Source organism: Sturnira hondurensis, unplaced genomic scaffold (genome assembly GCF_014824575.4).
Source record: "Sturnira hondurensis isolate 20B ecotype Veracruz unplaced genomic scaffold, ASM1482457v3 Scaffold0017436, whole genome shotgun sequence".
Classification (NCBI taxonomy): domain Eukaryota; kingdom Metazoa; phylum Chordata; class Mammalia; order Chiroptera; family Phyllostomidae; genus Sturnira; species Sturnira hondurensis.
The window spans coordinates 13807802-13826809 of NW_028090067.1; the positions used below are offsets into that span (position 1 = coordinate 13807802).

A 19008-nucleotide genomic window follows, 5' to 3' on the forward strand; every position below is an offset into this window, starting at 1 on the left:
AGGATAGCAGCCAAAGCCAAGTCCGGACTGCAGGGCTGAAGTCAGAGTGCAGGGTTCCAGACCCACGCAGGGCCTGTGGGGCGGACCCCGGCCTACCTTCTGGACCTCAGCCAGCACGCCTCTCGGCTGCTTGTCTCTCCAGCCCCCATTTCTCCTTGCCGTTCCACAAAGGGCCTCTCCTCCTCATCCCCTGGCTCAGAGAGGCCCGCCCAGGCCGCCCCATTGAAAGAGCACTGTTCCTCCCCACGCCCCACCAAGCCTCTCCCCCGCCACTTGCACACGCATCTCAGGCTGCTTTACTCCTCACTGTAGCATTTATCACCACCCTCGAGTTCATGTGTTAATCCTCTCTGTCCACCAGGGAGTGAGCTCCACTGGAAGAGGGGATGGGCGCCGGGAACACCTTTCCTCCTTAATGGGGTTGTGGGAGGGTTAAATGTTTATGAGAAAGCTAATGTTCAGCAGCGCCACGCTACCTAACCAAAACTGCCACCCATGGGTGCGATGGAGAGGCGCCTGGGCCCCAATGTCCCTGCAAGCACCCAGCACGGGCTCTGCTCCATCAGGAGAATGTAGGGATTGGAGGAGATGGGACACAGAGTGCCCTCTGCTGGAGCAAAAGTGCCAAATACCCACTATCTATAGGTCCCAGCCTAGAAAGAGAAGCCCTGTGTCCTCAGGTGTCTTCCACGGAGTCCACGAGCAACTTCACCCTCACAGAGCACAGGCAGCATATCAAACACAGCTGAACGCAAAATGACTCTGTGAACCGACTCTACGCTGGGCACAGTGGCCTCCTTTTCTATCCGCACAAAACCCTGTCCAGTAGGGAACAGCACCCCCAATTCTGGAGGTGTAATGAGGGCTCAGAGAAGTTAAGTCACTAGGCTAAGGACACACAGCATTTAAGCAGAGGTTTGGGAATGAGGTCCACGTGTGCTGACTCAGCTGAGGCCCCATCAGACACATCTGTTAGAGAAGTGATTCAACTTTGCATCGCCTTCCTCTTCGGTCCTCTTTCAACTTCTCACAACAGGTCACTGAGGTGAAATCACCAAATCACGGCCACCGGGCCCAGAGTGAGCTGCAGGTGCACCGTGACCATAGTTACTGTGTGTCTCAGTCTCCCCTCCCACGCCTGCCCCCGCACACCTGAAGGGAGTGCCACCGATGTCTGCAAGGAGGATGACAGAACTGGACACGTGCGACACACGTCTTCTGTCTTTACTGCAGATGGTGATGAAGAAGCTGTGAACTGAGTGGTGATATGGACGATCGGACGTGGTTCCCATTACATCTCTGGTTGGGGCTCTGAGCTGAGCTCAGTCCGTCCCCTCGCCTCCGTTTCCTCCCGGGGCCTAATTTGGACCAGGTGGGTGACCTTCCACCCTTCTCAGAACTAGAAAAAGAGAACTAACACTTGTTGAGTGATTGCTACTCTGTAACAGCTCCTCTACAGCCTTTATAGCAAGCGTATGAGCTGCATGTTGTATTCCCCTTTCCAGGGAGAAGAAACTGACCTGCAGGGACGTTAAGTCACTGGTCTATTGTCACTCTGAGATTTAAATAGCGTCACCTATCATTGAGGGACATGTTCACCCCAGCATCAGTCCCTGCCCTAGATAAAGTCCTTGTGTAGTTTTCAAAGGTTTTATCTGCTTAGGCTTAAGGCTGCCTAGATGAATCCCAGTGTCCGCTCTTGCTCTTCATTGCACGAGTCTCTGGCAGAAACAAAATGCAAATTGCCTTAAAGGACTAATCGAATTTTCTGCTTATATTGGCTCATAATAATCCCGCAAGCCACAGGACACTGTTTGCCTTCTCATCCACGATGGCCTCGTTTCCCTTGTCTGGGGATTTGTCTTGTCCTTACCTAAAGCCTGAGAATGTTGACTTTGAAGTGTCATCTACCAGTTTTTTTCTACAGACCCAAGCAGTAGAGACGGGCCTTGTCAGGCAAGGCCTGGGTGTGAATGCCGGCGCCCCTACTCTCTGGCTGGGTAACCCCGGAGAAAGACCTCAACATCCCCGAGCCTCGGTTTCCTCATCTGCCACATGGGACCAGCGTGAAGTTGTTTGCAGGAATAGGGGCAATAATGTGTGTAAGACCCCTAGCCCAGCCCATGGAGGAAAGTAAGTCAAAAGGTCCAAAACCGAAGCCCAGTGGAGGCAGACAGACTTGATAAGTCACACGAGCCAAGGCCAGAGAGAGGCTGTTTCTTCTCAAGCCAGCTCCGCAGGAAACAACAGTGCCTGGGACGACACAGGGGACGACACAGGGGACGACGCAGGGGACGACGAGGACAGATGTGGAAGCCGGAAATCACAACTCTCGTGTGCTATCTCCCACTACTTAACTGTTACTACAAACTCAAAAATGGTTACAGCAGTGGGCAGGCCAAAGCCAATACAAACGCACGTGGGGTGCAGCCAATTCTGTTTCCCAAGCTATAAATAGAAGCCATTGCTAAGCAGTCTCCAGGGTGGGGCAAAAGCAGGTTCACAGTAGTGGGTACGCAAAACCGAGCTGATGCTTGCATTGTTATTTATTAACTCCTGTATTATTTTCCATACGAACAACCATAAACCTAGTTTGCCCCACCCCCGTATAGTGTTCTTGTTTCTGTTATCATCTACAGTACAATACCGAAAGTTTTTCTTCTTTCCAGGCACGTGGAATTTATGAAGATGCATGCTTGTTGACTATTGCAGATGGAAATATTTGCCTAACGAGGCTTAATGTCCACGTCCAGAAATAATATTGTTTTGACAGTCACTGGAGCTACATCACTGCTAGAGTTGTGGCAAACACACGGGCATACTTCATTCTACCGTGCTTCGCAGATGTCACTTTCTTTTTTAAACTGATTGAAGGCAAGACCCTCCACCAGCAAAAAGATGGCAAATCCCTCTATTATAACACTTGCTTTCTGGGGGCGGGGGGTCTGCCACAGAACCTGCCTGATCTGCAACAGAACCCGCCGGGTCTCTGAGGCGCACCTGTACCACTGGGCTTGTTTCCAGCGGGTGGAAACACCCTCTCAGAATTAGGGCTCTGTGAGCAAATTTCAGATCTTGCCATCAGTGCTGTGATCAGACCCTCGGAGAGGGGACGTGGTCCAAATGGTGAGGCACAGCAGGAAGGAAAAAAGAAAGCGTGCTTAAATAAAAATGTTCAACATCTATCCCAAAAGGAAAGTTCCATGCTTAAAAAGCATTTGAATTTCAAAGTTAAACAGTGACAGAGATTCAAAAAAAAAAATCCCAAAGGCTCGTGAAATTTCTCTTATCTGCACAGAATGCAAAACCTACAAAAATGTCTTCAAATTCAGATACTTAACTATTAAGATTTGCAGAGATTTTAAAAAATGTACAGAAAAGTAAGTGAGAAACTTAAAATTGTCACAAAAGGAACACACCTGCATAACTATTGTCACACAGGTTAAAAAATAAATTATTACACAGCACCCCCAAATCTTCCTTGTGCCCTGCCCAGGTCTCTACCCCTGGATTCAGTTTCACCTGTTTGTGTATTTCTATCATTGGAATCACGCAGTACGTGCTCGTGTGCCTATCGTCTTAATCTTAGTCTCAACACTACCTGTGAGTATATTCATTTTCATGCCTCTGCAGCACTTCACTGGGTGAACGTGCCACTTGTTTTTGTTTATGTGACTGCGGATGGACAGCTGAGTTGTTTCCCGATTGGGGTGATTACACATGACGCTGATGGGACACCCCCCATCACCCCTCCTGCACCGTCCACGTGCCCCCGATCCCTCATCACGATAAAGCAAAGCAAATGCATTAACTTACAGCTCCCTGGTTCTCACGGCACCTCCTCAAAGCGCCCACATGGCAGGGCCCCCATTTTTTCCTGTTGGAATTTATCCTGGCGACCCTCCCACCCTTCATTTCAGGAGGAGTTTGGGTTGATACGAGTGGCAGGAACAGGGAGCTGAGGCTTCAGGAGTGACAAAAGGTGGGTGCGAGCCGAAATCCATTCAGAAATTAATCTCTGGGCCTCCACGTGGCACTGGTTTTAAACGCTTGGGACTGCCTCTCCTGAAGACACTTGCTGTGAAGCAGCCCCCGCACACCCCGACCAGGGGGAACTTCTGCACTGAGCCGACACACAGAGCTGCTCGTAAATTATCGGGAGGGCGGCATGTGTAAACAATTTTCTGAATGGCTGACGAGCACCCTCTCCTTTTCCCTCCTGCTGATAACTCAGTAACAGCTGAACGCCAGCTCCTTGATGGGCAGAAAAGAAAGAACCGCACCCACAAATAAAAATCACATGCCTGTGAGAAAAGGGGACCCAGGTGGAAAATAAGAGGCATGATCTAATTCCCACAGAGGTGCGTTCAAACAATCACTCCAGCCCCAGAATTAATGTCACAGCCAAGAGGAAGGTGGGGCTCCTGGCACCCGCCCCTGAGGTCTCAAGAGCACAGATGCTCAGCACACAGGGAGGAGCCTCGCCCACCAGTGCCTCCGGCTTCCCTCGATATCCAGAGTCCTTCCCAGTCAGCATTTCCTAAGGACCCACAAACAGTGATTTTCAGGCACTGGAAGGGTGAAGGTGAATAAAACAGTGTCTTGTCTCAAGGCATTCGTGAGTGTGTGGCTAGAAAGACACTGAACAACCAAAATATCCCTCAGTGAGGGCTGCCACGGGCATTTCCATATGGAATCAGACACCAGAGGGAAATGACATTGAACATAGCATTGAAGGTGTTGGCTGGGAGGAAGGGTCGTGGAGATGGGAACTGTATACGAAGCAGGAAAAAAATGAGGAGGTAGCAAAGTAGAATTTTCCTTAGGGAGTTCAATGAGATACTCATCCAAGCGAAAAGAAAAATTATGAGCTAAGGGGAAAAGCCTGTGCAAGACCAGAGAGCCATGAAAAGGGGCGTGGAGTTAATCCAGGAGGCAATGGGGGAACTGTGGGCTCTTAGTTTCAAGAAATACACTTTCTCAAGCCAGGAGAAAGTATATTTCTTCCCTTGTTCATTCATTCACAAACTGTTGGGGACCAGTTCATCTCCTGGAACCATAGTGGGAGCTAGAAATGGAGAGAAGAACACAAGAGAATCACTCCCTCCCCTCCAGATGCTGGTAACCTTTCCCAAAGACAGGGGGTTATACAGATGAGAAAGACCAAGGGTTGTGTTATGAAGGAGGGGGAAGAACAGGAGAGTTGGGGGGCCCGTGGCAAAGGAAACCAAGAGAGTTGAGGGTGAAGAGCAATAGCGTTAAAGACAGGAGCAGCCCAGTGAGCCAGGCGAGGAGAAGGATGGGAGGGCGGCCATGTCCCAGGGAGAAGGCACAGCACAGGAGGAGACCTGAAGCCACAGAGGGCAGTGCACCAGGATGTGCAAGTCCAGGACGGCTGGACAGAGAGTGCGAGCAGGACATCAGGAGGTGAAGCCAGGGGGCCAACAAGACACAGATTGGTGCTGTGACTCAGCACGTAGCTGTGGCTGCTCTCTGGAGGGTGGTGGAGATGCTGCTGCCTCGGTGCGCATCACAGAGGAACATGGGGCTGGAGGCCAAGGCTCGCTGCAACCAGGGGAGGCAACCACGAGAGGGAGGGAATGAAGAAGAAAGAGAATGAAGACCCTGGAGCATGGAGCCTGGGGGCGAGGAAGCTGGGAGTGTTCATTGAGGTGCCAGAGGAAGAGAGGTGGGCTTGAGAAGAAACAGAGCAAGAGGCGGAACTTAGGAACTTGGTGTTAGGTGGCAACCGAACATTCCCATGGGCACCCCTAACCAAGTGGTCACTTGGCTAGCCTTTGACAAACAGTTCCGGGAATGGGGAGCCCCCCCTTTCCCAGGTGGTGGACTCCGATACCTGGAAAACCGAGTGGTTGGAACAGCTGTTCCCTTACACACCGAGGAAGCGCCTGCTCCCCCAACACTTTACCCACGGATCCTGGATCCACACGCAGGAGCAAATCACAAGTCATTCCCTCTTCCCATGGGTTGGAGAGGCCCTTTCTAATGCACAGGAAATGCTTAGGATCATACCCTTGTGGAATGTTAGCACCTCAAGAGGTGTGCTTCCTGTTCACCATGTCATTTCACACAGCAGGAGACGAAGCTCTGAAAGAGGAGGGGCTGTGCCCGCCGCCCCCACCCCCACCTACTCTGGCTGATCGTAGGACCTGAGACGCTTGACCCCACCTCGTGCTCGCTCAACACCTTGCGCAGTGTGTGACCGAACTCCAAACTGACGCTCAGAGCGTGCGCATCTCAGGGTGAGTTCTCGTCCGCTCTCAGGAGATCCATTGAAATTAAACAGGGTTGAAAAACAAGTCAACCCACATTAACTATGAATAGCATTTCCATGAAAGCAGACAGCAACTCTGCCCCTTATTTACGGCTCCACATGCCTTGAAACAGAAAACTCAAGGGTGTCAATAAATAGATTGCCAAGTTGTGTTTACAGGGACAAGAGTGTCCCCGCAGGACCACTTGGAAGCGCGCTGATGGCTGTGGCAACGGGCAGCAGCCCCACGGTAGCCTTTTCCGGAGTCTCAGGGTCTCTGGGGTCAGGAGGTCAGCAGGGCGTCCCGTCCAACCGTCCCCCCGACGCTCACCTCCCTCCCACCACACTGCCTTGTGTTTGCACACGACTCGCGTTGCTTTTCACTCCCTCCCAGGGCAGCTCAGTCCAGCACTGGGCAGAATGATTGTTGCTATGACAAGCTGGACCCCATTCTGATATGATGGCCCCAACATAGGTTCAGGGGCCACCAGAGTGCACCTGATCTCCCTGGCAGGTGACAGCCCTTTGGCGATTTGCTGACGCTGACCATATACACCTGGGGCTGCTGTTCCCCCAAGTGAACAGCCTCAATTCTTTCCGCTGCTTCTAATGTAACAAGCTTTGGATGGGCCCTGCCATTCACCCAGCTCCTCCCGAGTGTGCTGGGTTACGTAGACTGTTCTAAAAGCACAGCCTCCAGAAACAAAGGCAGTGGCCCGGCTGTGGACGGTTCCCCGTGAAAAGAAATCTGTCACCTTTATCATTCTAGCTAGAATACTTCTGTTCATGTACCCATCACCCAGCCCCTACTTCAAGCAGTTTCTGACTTCGTCCCAAGGGCAGGATTTACTGGTACGCTTCACGATTACAGGTATAGTGCGCACGCCCAGCCTGTGCGTGCTGCTTCAGAGTATTTTCTCAATCCTCCCAGTTTCCTACGCTCTACCTTCTAGTCTAGTGAAATCATTCAAAGTCAAGGATCACAGTCACTCCATCAGCCAGGGTGGGCGACAACGGGACGCTGGAAAAGACCCTTCAAGGTGACATCAACACATGACTGAGCACGGCCAGTTATGAATTCTCTGGAACGCAGATCAACTTCTAGTCTGTCCTCTGAGAAATCACACCCCTTACCTTGGGGGACCGCCCCTCTCCCAATATCACTCCATACGTTTCAGGAAACTCCTCTCTACCCTATGACCAGAAACAGGCACAGGGCTCTGGGCCGCCCTCACCAGCCTCCCCAGTCACGGTGACTGGGGTCTGGACAGGTAACCAGAGGCAATCCTGGAGAACTGGGGGGAGGAGGAACCCCTCTTTCTACAGGGAGTGGGAGGTAAGTTGTAAACTAAAGTTTCTTCTGTTTTCAGGGTAAGAGCTACCTGAAAGAAACCACAGAAGAGACAAGGAGAGCAAAAGGATGAAGAGAGACTGAGCTACATGACTATCATTTGAGCCCCTGGATCCAACCCTACCTGAAGCCTGTCCTGTCTTCAAACTTACAAGTTTTGTTAGTCCCCAAGTCTCTCTTTTGCTCAAATCTTTTAGGGCTGAGTTCTATCAATGAGTGCAAATCAACATTCTGCAGCTCCCCCCAAGGCACCCAGAAATGACACCCAGTCAAACCCCTTGCTGAAGTCTGCTACCTCACCGAAGCCCCAACCTGCAACACAGTTTCGTGGTGTAAAAGTCCAGCTCTCAAGTCCAGTCATCCGGGCCCCATCTTGCCTGGCTTTGGGGCTATGGGAAGATCACTGATGCCTCTCTGCCTCATCTCTTCATCTGTACCTACCACACTGGATTACTGTAGAGAAAGTCTTAACACGTGTAAAGTCCTTACAATGAAGTCTAGCAGGTAGAAAACGTTCAAAATACTACCAGTTTATATTGCTGTCATCATAATTATTATTGTTATTACTGTCATACTACTACTGCTATTACTATCAGTCTAGCTATACTGTGAAAGTCATTTTAATGCATTAAACTTAGTCTGGTAGCAGGTGCTCTTAGCCTTGTTTTATAAGGATTCCTCTGTCATTCCTAGGAGAATGCCTCCTTACAAGCTCTTCTAGGATTCTCCCCGACTCACCTTTCTCCTTCTGATGCCCATGCCCCAAACTAAGCATCCATCCCGCCAAGGCATAATTTATTCCATCCAGCTGCTTAGATGAAAGCTCCACCCCCCGCAGGGAAGTGGGGACTGGAGAGTGACAGGGGCGTGTCACCGGGCCCCTCCCTGCTCTGCAGGCACACAACCCCGCCTCGTTTATATTCAGTCTAGCTAACCCAGGGCACATCTCAGAAAGCGAAGTGGAACTCCTAATTAAAAGGTAGCCTTGAGCTGTCAATAAAATTATGCATAAAGGAAATGTTTAAAAACACAGTAGCGACTTCCTTGAGCCCTATTTTCTTTCATGTTTCTCTTTTAACTCAAGTGTAGAAGAAAGCGTGCTCCACCACACGGCCGCGCCTCCCTCCCCGGGGCGCAGAAAATCACCTCTGACACACAACACACAGCGCTGCGCTGGAAACTGCGGCCTGGAAGGACGGTTCGTGAGTCCTGTCTGTCCTACTGATTTCCGGAAAGACACAGGGATTAGCCTTGGTTTTCACTTGTTTGGGGAGGGCCGCTCTCCATTGCATTCCTGTACTGGGCCCGTCAGAATGACTGATGGTGCCTCACACCCAGCTCGGCCCGACAGCTCCGACATCCGTGTCTGCAGCCTCCTGGCTGGCCTCCTCGTGCCACGCACAGCGGCATGCGGCCATCAGCGTGCGTTTGCCCGGCCCTGTCCTCCACCGCACTGTGAAGGTCCAGGCGCCCCACCGCCGTTCCTCTAGCCCCTGATTTAGCAGAGGGGTTGGACCCCAGCGGGAGCAACAGTAACAAAATGTTGGCAATGGGAACAAATAAAGGAATAGATGGGAGGAGAAAGAATGAAACACCCGGCTCCATGAAGAGCCAAGTGATCCCTCGAGGGCCCAACCTTTTCCACTCGCAAAGCTGGTGTTTGACATTTGTGTGACCTCCACCACGCCGCTGCGTCCACTTTAGCTTGCTACTATGTTTATCTTTTTCTCCTCGCACTACTGATTCTCATCCCCCCCCCACCCCCCAGCTACCTGGGTAACCCTGGGCACGTCTGTCCCTGTGACCGAGCACAGGCATTCCATTCCACACAATGACAAGCTGGGACTCGATGACTTGCAGGCTCGTCCTAGGTCCCTGGGACAGCCAGTGGTCTCTTTCTTCCCCCTCTCCCTCTCACTTCGGAAAAGCTTCCTCTTACCTTCAAAGCTCCCGGCAAACAGGTAGAGCCAGGTGACGGCTGGGATGCAGAGAAGAGTCAGCGAGGCAGCCAGGAATCTCCGCCTCCCTCTGCAGATCGCCAGCATCCTCTCAGAGGGGGCGGTCCCTACGCCCAGCGCAGTGTCTCCGCCCGGAGTGTAGAGTCCTCGGCCTCCCTCATTATACTCTCTGCAAGGGAAGAGCAGAGGGGAAGGGCTGAGTTCTTAGCACGGCACAGGGGTGCAGGCTGCAGAGACAAATGGCCTGCAGACCCCGAGAGCAGTCCAACGCGTCCGGGGTTTCCTGCTAACCTCTTATCCCGGGAGACGACGCCGCAGGCTTGCAATCTGTCAAAACTGAGGCAGTTCAGAAAACAAACAAATAAAAGACGACAAAAGCTGCAAGGAATCTCTCTCCCCCCCTCTCGTGTGCACACACAACCCACACCCATGCACTTGATACTACAGGTTACTTGTGAAGCCTGAACAAACACACTCATTAAAGGAGCATTTAGTTAGCACCTGGCGCACACCAAGCACTAACCAGGCGCTGCGCTTTGAAAAAGCAGAATGAGGGCTGGCTCCAAAGAGCACAGCCTGACAAGAGAGACCAACAGAAGTCATCCATGGGAACGCCTGGAATGTGGCGACTGAGATTTGCAGGAACCTCTGGGGAAGGACGACAAAGTTGCTGCCTGACCCACGTGCGGTCAGGATGGCAGAACAGTGCCCGCGACCCTGGCAGGAACTGTGGGGGGCACGCGGGGCCCATGGGTGACACAGTCAGAGGAGGGGCGATCGGAGAGGCCACAACAGCACCTGCAGGAGACTGCGTCTCCGTCACGGTGGAAAGCCTACACACACCCAACAGGGACCACCTTTGTGGCGTTCGTTTCTAACATGGAGGACGGTGTCCAGACAGGCGTGGAAAACAACTGAAATGTGCAGAGAGTGGGGAGGAGCACAGAAGTGACCCGTAACCGGTCTGCAGAGGGACAGTCCTTAGACCACGGAAGATCGGCTGAAACGTGACAAAAAGACGGGGGAGAAGGCAACACAGATAGAGGCAAAGGGCCCAGTCTTTCACCCAAGTATAGAACCAGAAACTCCCGTGACTTAGAAATGAATTAAAAACCAACAGACCACCCCAGCTGGTGTGTGTGGCTCAGTGGATTGAGCGCAGGCGTGAAGCAAAAGGTTGCTGTTTCAATTCCCAGTCAGAGCACATGCCTGGGTTGCAGGCCAGGTCCCCAGTAGGGGGCACGTAAGAGGCAACCACACACTGATGTTTCTCTCCTTCTCTTTCTCCCTCCCTTCCACTCTCTCTAAAAATAAATACATAAAATCTTTTTTTAAAAAAACACCTTATTAAAAAAAACACACACACAGACCATGAAATCCCATCTCCACCTCCTCCTAACACACAGGGCCTGGCACAAATAACGCCCCTTTTTATTACACAATCATTTTTTACAAGATCACAAGCATGTGCTTCTGTGACACAATGATATCACAATGGTCTCGCTGGACTGCCTCCCTTCCCCGCCAGTCTTGCTGTTTCCAGGAGACAGGTGGCCTGTCGGATGCACCTGGCATTCCCTAAGATTTAGCAGGTGGCCTGTCACCGGCAGGTGCCTGATAATCGTCTGCTGAACGAACAAATGGAATCGGAATCTAACCCGAGGAGACCCTCCAAAGCTCCAGGAGTTTGTGTTCAGCAAGTTGCCGGCAGTAAACCCCTAATGGAGCCCATCAGAGCCGTCAGGGGCCGGCCGTTCCTGTGCAACCGCTCCTGACACGTTTCTCAATGGCCCCCTTCCGCAACCCATGCGAGACCAGAGGTCTGGAGGCTGTGCACTGGAAAGCAAAGCCAAAGAAAGCAAAATCTACTTAAACAAAGAATGTTAACTTGAGGGAAGTCTGCCCTGGGGGAAGAGTGAGAAACCACAAACACGCTCCGCTGCCCACTAGGAACCAGAACCGAGGAAACGCGGTGGTCTCCTAGGAAGAGGGCGTGCTGGGGAGAAGGCTGTGCAGGCAGGCAGATCTGGATTCGAATGTTTTTTCACTTGTTTAATTTTCAGAATAACCTATGTTTCATCCCCATTTTATGGACAAGAAAACTAAGGCCTGAAAGCATGAATTAACTGGCCGAAGGTCCCAGGCACCTATGGCAGGGACACCTAGGGCTCTGCGCTCTCTAGGGGATTGACTCGAACAACCTTCAGGGGGCATTTTTCTTCTGATCTAACTTCAATCCTTCATATTGAATATTATGAATATTATTTTTCCCAGGGTCAAATATATCACCAATGTTTGCTCCCATACCAAAGGGGGGAAAAAGTATAATACACAGAAATATAATCAGAAAGCTACAGATGAATTTATACTTTAGGGGAAAACAGGAACATACATATATGAAACTGAACTCCAGTGGCATTAATATATTTTTTTAAAGATTTTATATCTTGCCCTGGCTGGTGTAGCTCAGTGGATTGAGCATGGGCCTGCCAAGCAAAGTGTTGCCGGTTCGATTCCCGGTCAGGGCACATGCCTGGGTTGCAGGCCAGGTCCCCAGAATGGAGTGCAACCACACATTGATGCTTCTCTCCCTCTCTTTCTCCTTCCCTTCTCCTCTAAAAATAAATAAATAAAATATCTCATAAATAAATAAACAAATAATCCATGAAAAGATTTCATATCTTTATACAGAGGGGAAGGGAAGGAGAAAGAGAGAGAGAGAGAAATACCAATGTGTGGTTGCCTCTTGTGTGCCCCCTACTGGGGACCTGGTCCGCAACCCAGGCATGTGCCCTGACTAGGAATTGAACCAGTGACCCTTTAGTTCGCAGGTCGGCACTCAGTCTACTGAGCCACACTGGCCAGGGCAAGTGGCATTAATATTTAAATAACACTTTAAAAAACGCTTTAGCCCCGGCCAGTGTGGCTCAGTTGCTCGCAGTTTTGTCCAGTAACAGAAAGGTTGAAGGTTCATTTCCCACTTGGGGCACATGTCTAGGTTGTGGGTTTGATCCCCGTCCAGGTGTGGGCCTGTGCGACCCCCAGTCCAGACACGTGTGATCCCTGGTCCGGGTGCCCATCCCCAGCTCGGACACGTATGGGAGGCAGCCAGGATGTTTCTCTCTCACGTCGACGTTTCTTTCTTTCCCTTTCTTTCTAAAAGCAATGAAAGAAATGCCCTCAGTTGAGAATAAAAAAACATATTTTAAAAAAAGCACTCAAAACACTATTTTCTTCCTTTTCCTATCTCTAGCTGCATAAGTTCATTTCAATTTGCACAATTTATAAAAAGTTTTAAAACAGAGTCAAGGTTGGCTTGCATTTTATGATAACACTGGCACCTGAAATTAAACTCAGCAGGTAAAAAAATATTCCTTCACGGATTTGACTTTTAAATGACACCTCTGTGCACTAAAGACACATTTTAAAGAACAATCTCCATTTACATCAGAAGTTAGTCCAGGAAATCAACATGGAAACCAATACGCAATGAAGAAGAAAGGACGAAAACTCAAGGGGGGCTGGAAATTACATCCCAAACGTGTGCAGATGACCTGAGAACCCCCACCTCTACCCCGCCCTTACCTGGTGAAACAGGGACTGAACCCCTGTTAACTCTGAGAGTCCTCCCCAACTGCTCCTCCCACAAATCCAACGTCCGATTTCTTGACCAAGCTGGTCAATTTCTCCTCCTGAACATCTACGCCATCTGTTCCCTCCCAAGTCCTAACCCAAAAAGGTCACACTTATAGAGGACACTGTACGAGCCAGAAAAATGATCACGATCCATTAAGCCACGAAAAGGGGATCCAAAGCTGAACACAAAACACAATCGCACGCTTCCTTCAGTCCAGTGTGATAAACGGTGTACACGTGTATAAATACCTCCATAACTACAGGTATGAAATACAGATAGGTGTGAGTGCTGAAATGTATCTCTTTGTACAGAATGGGCCATTTAAATTCCATGAATGTGTATTTCACCAAATGTCATACAAGGGGTCTGCACTGCTTTTACAACTTAAAAATATTTCAACGCTTGAAATCACCATGTCTTGCTGTTACGTTACCTGTGATCCCAAACACCTTGATGCAGACCGTGCTGGACGCATGCGTTGGTTTTACGTTACTTACTGGGTGCGGTGGGTTAACATCAGCGGGATCCTAATTGGGAACATACCCTGCAGGGGTGGCTAATCACTGAAAGATTCTACTCAGAAGCCGACACTCCCAACACTGTGCTCCAGACCTCCCCGATCAACGCCAGAGGCTGTCTTTTAATTAGCACTGGGGCTGTTAGAAGTGACTTTTCGAGAGTGTTCAAGGTGTGTGGGTTGTGTAGAAACACTGCACGTGAAGAAGGAACAAAAATCTAAGTCGCCTCAAAAAAAAAAAAAGTCTAAAGAACCCACCCAAAGGCCAAAAGCCTTCAGAATCACTTAGGGTCCTGAACTCATCCCATGGGCATTTCACAGACGTGGGCCATGGAGTCACACATGGTTACCCCAGTCTCCAGTGACCCTTTCTTACAAGGTGCTATCCCAGTTCCTAAGACCGCAAAGAACTGGACTGAGCTTATAAAACAAGTTCCATGGCAGACGGCCCTCAACAGAAGTTGGCTTGGCCATTACCATCATTTGCATTATTGTTGGTGCGAATCGCCAGCTCATGCCTTTGCCCAAGCCCTCCTCTCACACACACCCTGGCTCTCCTGCAGCGTCCCGTCTCCCCCACCGGGGGTTTGAGCCCTACGGCTGCCGTAGAACCTCTCTGGCAAGTCCAGACCTGGAGCCTCTTTTCCTTCCTGCCCAAACTCGCTTAGGTGTCAGCAACACATTCCTGATCACTTAGTGGTCTTCTAATTATGTCCTGTGCCCTAGTCTCTCTTCCTCAGGCTGAAACCCCTGAAGTGCAGAGGATCGGCTGTGTTTTAGCCTTCTCCACGAGACCAGCATCTAAGACAAAGGTTTACACTTGACCATCTCTCTCCAGTGTGTGGTCCCTGGCCCAGCAGCGGCGGCAGCAGCAGCAGCAGCAGCAGCTAAGATCTCGTCAGAAAGGCAGAGTCTCAGGCCCCTACCCAGCCCCCCTCGATCAGAACCTGCATCCAAACAAGATCTTGGGTGCTTTGAGCGCACATTACGGTTTGAGAGGTCTGATAGCCGTGTGCCGCGTAACGACATTTCGGTCGACGATGGGACACCTATACACGGCGTACCATAGAGCCTAGGTGTGTGCTGGGCTCTACCATCGGGTTTGGTGTGAATCCACTCTGTGACGCTCGCACAACCACCAAACTGCCCAAGAACGCATTTCTCCGAGCATGTCCCCATCGTTAAGTGGCACACGACTGTACTAAAGCACTTAGTAAATGACTGGTTAACAAAACAGAGCTGGTCTCCCTCCACACCTACCTGCCCTCCTCACCTCACCCCTGCAGGGGCTGGCCACCGCACTCTGGAGAACCATTCACGTCCCGGGCTTCGCTGATTGCATATTTATTACAACAATTCTCTTGACCGACAGAAGCAGAGTTTCTGGAAGGAAAAGTGCCTCTTTCTAATTACGCAAAGGCACCTTCTGGACTGGAGTTGGCTCTGATGACCTGCTCCACTCCCATCAAAAACACTTTTCCTCCCTCTGAATAATACCACCCACAGAGGCATCATTACACCCCTATTATTAAAAGGAAAACTGAGACGAAGAGAGGCTAAAAAGACACTGACTTAGTCGTTGGAAACCCCGGGACTCCAACTCTAGTGTTCCCTGAGAAAACACAGGCACAGTTCTTTGCGACAGGACATACAGACGGATGACCAGCCTGTCTCTCCTCAACGGAACCTGCTGCCTCGAGGACAGGCACCTTGTCTGTGCCGGTCACCGCGGTTCTTGTTGTTGCTAGCACAGTATCTGACATATAAGAGGAGACCAGTAAACCCTGAGTGAATGGATCAAGGACTGAGTACCTCAGCCACAGCCAGCGGCCTCCCTGGATGTTCGTGTTCACACAGCCACTCCTCACACGAGCCTCAGCCTGCGCCCTCCTGCCAAGCCCAACGGTGGAATTCTGACACCTCCTTTACGTGATCAGCAAACTCCTCTTGCCCCTCAGCTTCCTCTCCCTTCCTTCCACCTCCCGCCCTGGTGAGAAAGTCTCCCGATTGCCCAGATCACCCCAGGGAATCTCACTGCGGCTCTTCCTAGGAAGACCCTTTCCTCCCGTGGCTCACCTTCCTCCCTCCAGGCCCGTCACTGTCATTGGGCAGCTCTACTTCCCACCACACATCCTTCCGCCTCTTCACCGCAGTCCCATGACAAAAATGGCCGATTCAAAACGTTTGCCACTTCACACAGGCCAGGTTCACATTCTAGAACCTGATGTCACCCCAAACAGCACAACCATAACATTCAAATTTCATCCTCACCCCCTGCCCCACCCCATCGATTAGCCTTCCAGGGCTGCCATTACACCCATTCTTCACTGTAAGACCCCTCCCGGTCCAGATTTTCTTTACCGTCTCTTTGATCTGGCTTAGATGCCACCGTTCATCATTACAACCCCCCTCTGGAATCACGAGCGCCTTCTGTTTCCCAACTGCATTCGCCTGGGAAAACTCCATGAATCAGATGAACACAACCACACTCGCTCTCCACACCTTTACTTGGGAAACCAAATGCTGGGCAGGAAATCGCACTAGCAGGCAGGTCAGGTAGGTTCGTTCCCTTTAATCATCTCTGATTTCACAGGGGCAGTCAGCTGCTCACAAATGCGAACTTTCTCTGGCAAACAAACAGCCTGTCCTCTGAGAGAGTTATTTCATTCCTGCCTTTTTCTTCTCACACCTCCCCTTTTCTGAATGGTGAGTTCCAAGAGTGTTCCAGGATGCAGGGCGGGGCCGTTTTTTTTCCTCTCCCATCCCATGGCTTGTAAAACTATCTCCAGGCTGACGGCTCCATTTGTCTCCCCAGCTCTGGCTCCTCCTCAGACCTCCAGGTTCACGGGGATGATAATCTTCCTCATGTGTCCCAGACCTCAACCCGACACCCCCTTCCACACCCACCCCCTCTAGAGATGCCCCACCTCCACAACTACCACCTACCCCACTTCTGGAGCCAGACACCCAGGAGCCTCTCTCGACTCCTCACGCGCCCCTCTCATCCCGTCCAACCCACGCATCCTCCAGTCCTGCCGTTTTCTCTCTACAGCACGTAGTCTCTGCGATGACACATCTATTGCTTTCCAGTTTTACTGCCACTATGTGAGTCCAAGCCACCATGAGGTCATGTTTGTGCCTGCAGCAGCAGCCTCCTAACCCAGCTCGGTTATTAAATTCTACTAAATGTGTCCTCTCAGCTCTTAAATCCTGCACTGGTTACCATGCTCACAGGAACCCACATGCCTTGACTCCTGACTACCTCTCGGGCCTCATCTCTGGCCACTGGCCCTTTACTTCTGCTCTCTTCTAGCCACATGGGCCCTGCCACTCCTGGAATATGCCTCAGGGCCTTTGCACATGTGTCCCCTCTCCCTGGAAAGCTTATAGCGCTGCTCCTTGCTTGACTGAGTCCTTCTCCTTCTTCAAGCCTAGATCCCGAATGCTGTTGCCTCAGAGAGGTCTTCTCTGACACTCGGGGATCCTCCTGGCCCCGTCCACTTCACTCTGTCTCCCACAGAACTCAGGCTGTTTCCTTCAGGTGGGCACCCATCGATTTTGGAACTATAAAATTATCTCGTTACTTGTTTAGCGGCTGCCTCACCCACCAGATTTCAGTCTCCACTTGGGCAAAAACCATGACTGCTCTATACTCAATGGATACCCAGGCACCCAGGGGGCAAGCCCAGAATGAATGGAGGAACCCCCAAATGAATGAAAGTGTTGACAGAGCCTCAGCCACCAGGGACCTTGTTGTCACTCCAGTATCCTTTCAATACACCCCTTTCAGACAAAACCCTGCCCACAAGCTGTCTGACTGCACAGCACGTGGAATATAAGGACCAAAGTGCTCCCACCACCCTAAGGAGGTTCCTGTGGCAATGATGTGCCCCTCAGACACTCTCTGTTTCATTTGAGGTCACTCTGGTCACCTTCCATCCTCTCTCTTCCCCATAGAGAGAAACACACGGGAGGCAGTTGGCCCTGCCTCTGGGCCCGGAGCATCCGTCCTGAAGGCTGATCTTGTAGTCACGTCCTCACTCCCCCTTTCAGGCACCACAGCATCCCCCCCCCCACTCTGCCGATGCTCTCTGGCCTGTCAAACTGGCACTCCTCACTTCTTTCTGCATTTGGACAATGGCATCTGGCCTTGCAGGCACTGTTTAAACACTGATCATGCGAACTACAAGAGGAAAAGCCACATGAAATATGCTTTGGAACAAACATCGAAAACACGGAGTTCGCTGTCTTTTAAGGTTCATTCCCAACTTAGTTGTCTTGATCCTGCTGTGAAGTCAAATCCTCCTGCTGCAGGGGAGCGCGTTCTTTTGTCTTTGGAACCACTGTGATGTCCCAGATCATGGGGCAGAGGCCTTTCTGGGGTCTCTGGGCCAGTCTGCCAACGCCCACTGCACACCATTCTACAATTAGGACACACTGCCTGCGGCCTGAGAGTTTTGCCCATCTTGGTTCTGCTATGTTAAAAACAAACTCGAAGGCACACTTGCCTTTCGCACGGACCTCGCAGCATTTGTGGAGGACTGGGGGCCAAGATCTGGGCCATGCGCATCGGCCGGAGAATCCAAGGAAGGCATCGGAGATCCCGGAGGCTCCCATCATCTTTCATAAAAGCACACGGCCATATCTAGCATTCAGGCTTGCTGCAAGGGTCGAAGGAGATCAAACGAAGTCTAAGACATGACCGCACACGACATAAGATGCTGTAGTAGTATTCATCCCAACATTACAATAAATCAATTGACTTTTAGCTGCTCGACCAATCAGATTCTAAGAACAACAGAGAGACAACTGCCCCCTTGCTGTGATGGCACAAAGTGGACAGAAGGGCGTCTTAGTCCATCTGGGCTTCTATAGCAAATGGACCATAGACTAGAAGGCTTAAACAACACATGTGGATTCCTCAGAGCTTGGAAAGCTGGAAGACCAAGATCAAGATGCCCACAGCTTCCAGGTCTGGTGAGGACCTGGGTTCCTGGTTCAATCTTTCTGCTCTGTTCTCACATGGCAGGAAAGGGGAGGGAGCTCTTTCGGCCTCTTTTACGTCAGGGCACTAATCCCACTCACGAGGGCCCCACCCTTGTGACCTAATCACCTGCCAAGGGCCCCACTCCTAATACCATCTCATTGGGGGTTAGGATTGAACAGGTGGATTTTAGGGGGCCACAAACATTCAATCCATAACAAAGGAGGAAAAGGCACTAGCAAATGGGTTTCCCTGGTCCTGCCTCTGGGCAGCGTATATTTGTAAAG

General features: G+C 51.0%; 1 protein-coding gene across 1 annotated transcript in view; it reads right to left on the minus strand.

Moving 5' to 3' along the window:
• LARGE1 (LARGE xylosyl- and glucuronyltransferase 1) overlaps positions 1-19008 on the minus strand; it is a 448405-nt gene that overhangs the window by 320588 nt on the left and 108809 nt on the right. Inside the window, exon 2 of the mRNA XM_037068553.1 lies at positions 9565-9752. Within this exon, the coding sequence (XP_036924448.1) occupies positions 9565-9670 (106 nt within the window). The 5' untranslated portion in view covers positions 9671-9752. The remainder of the gene's footprint in view (positions 1-9564; positions 9753-19008) is intronic.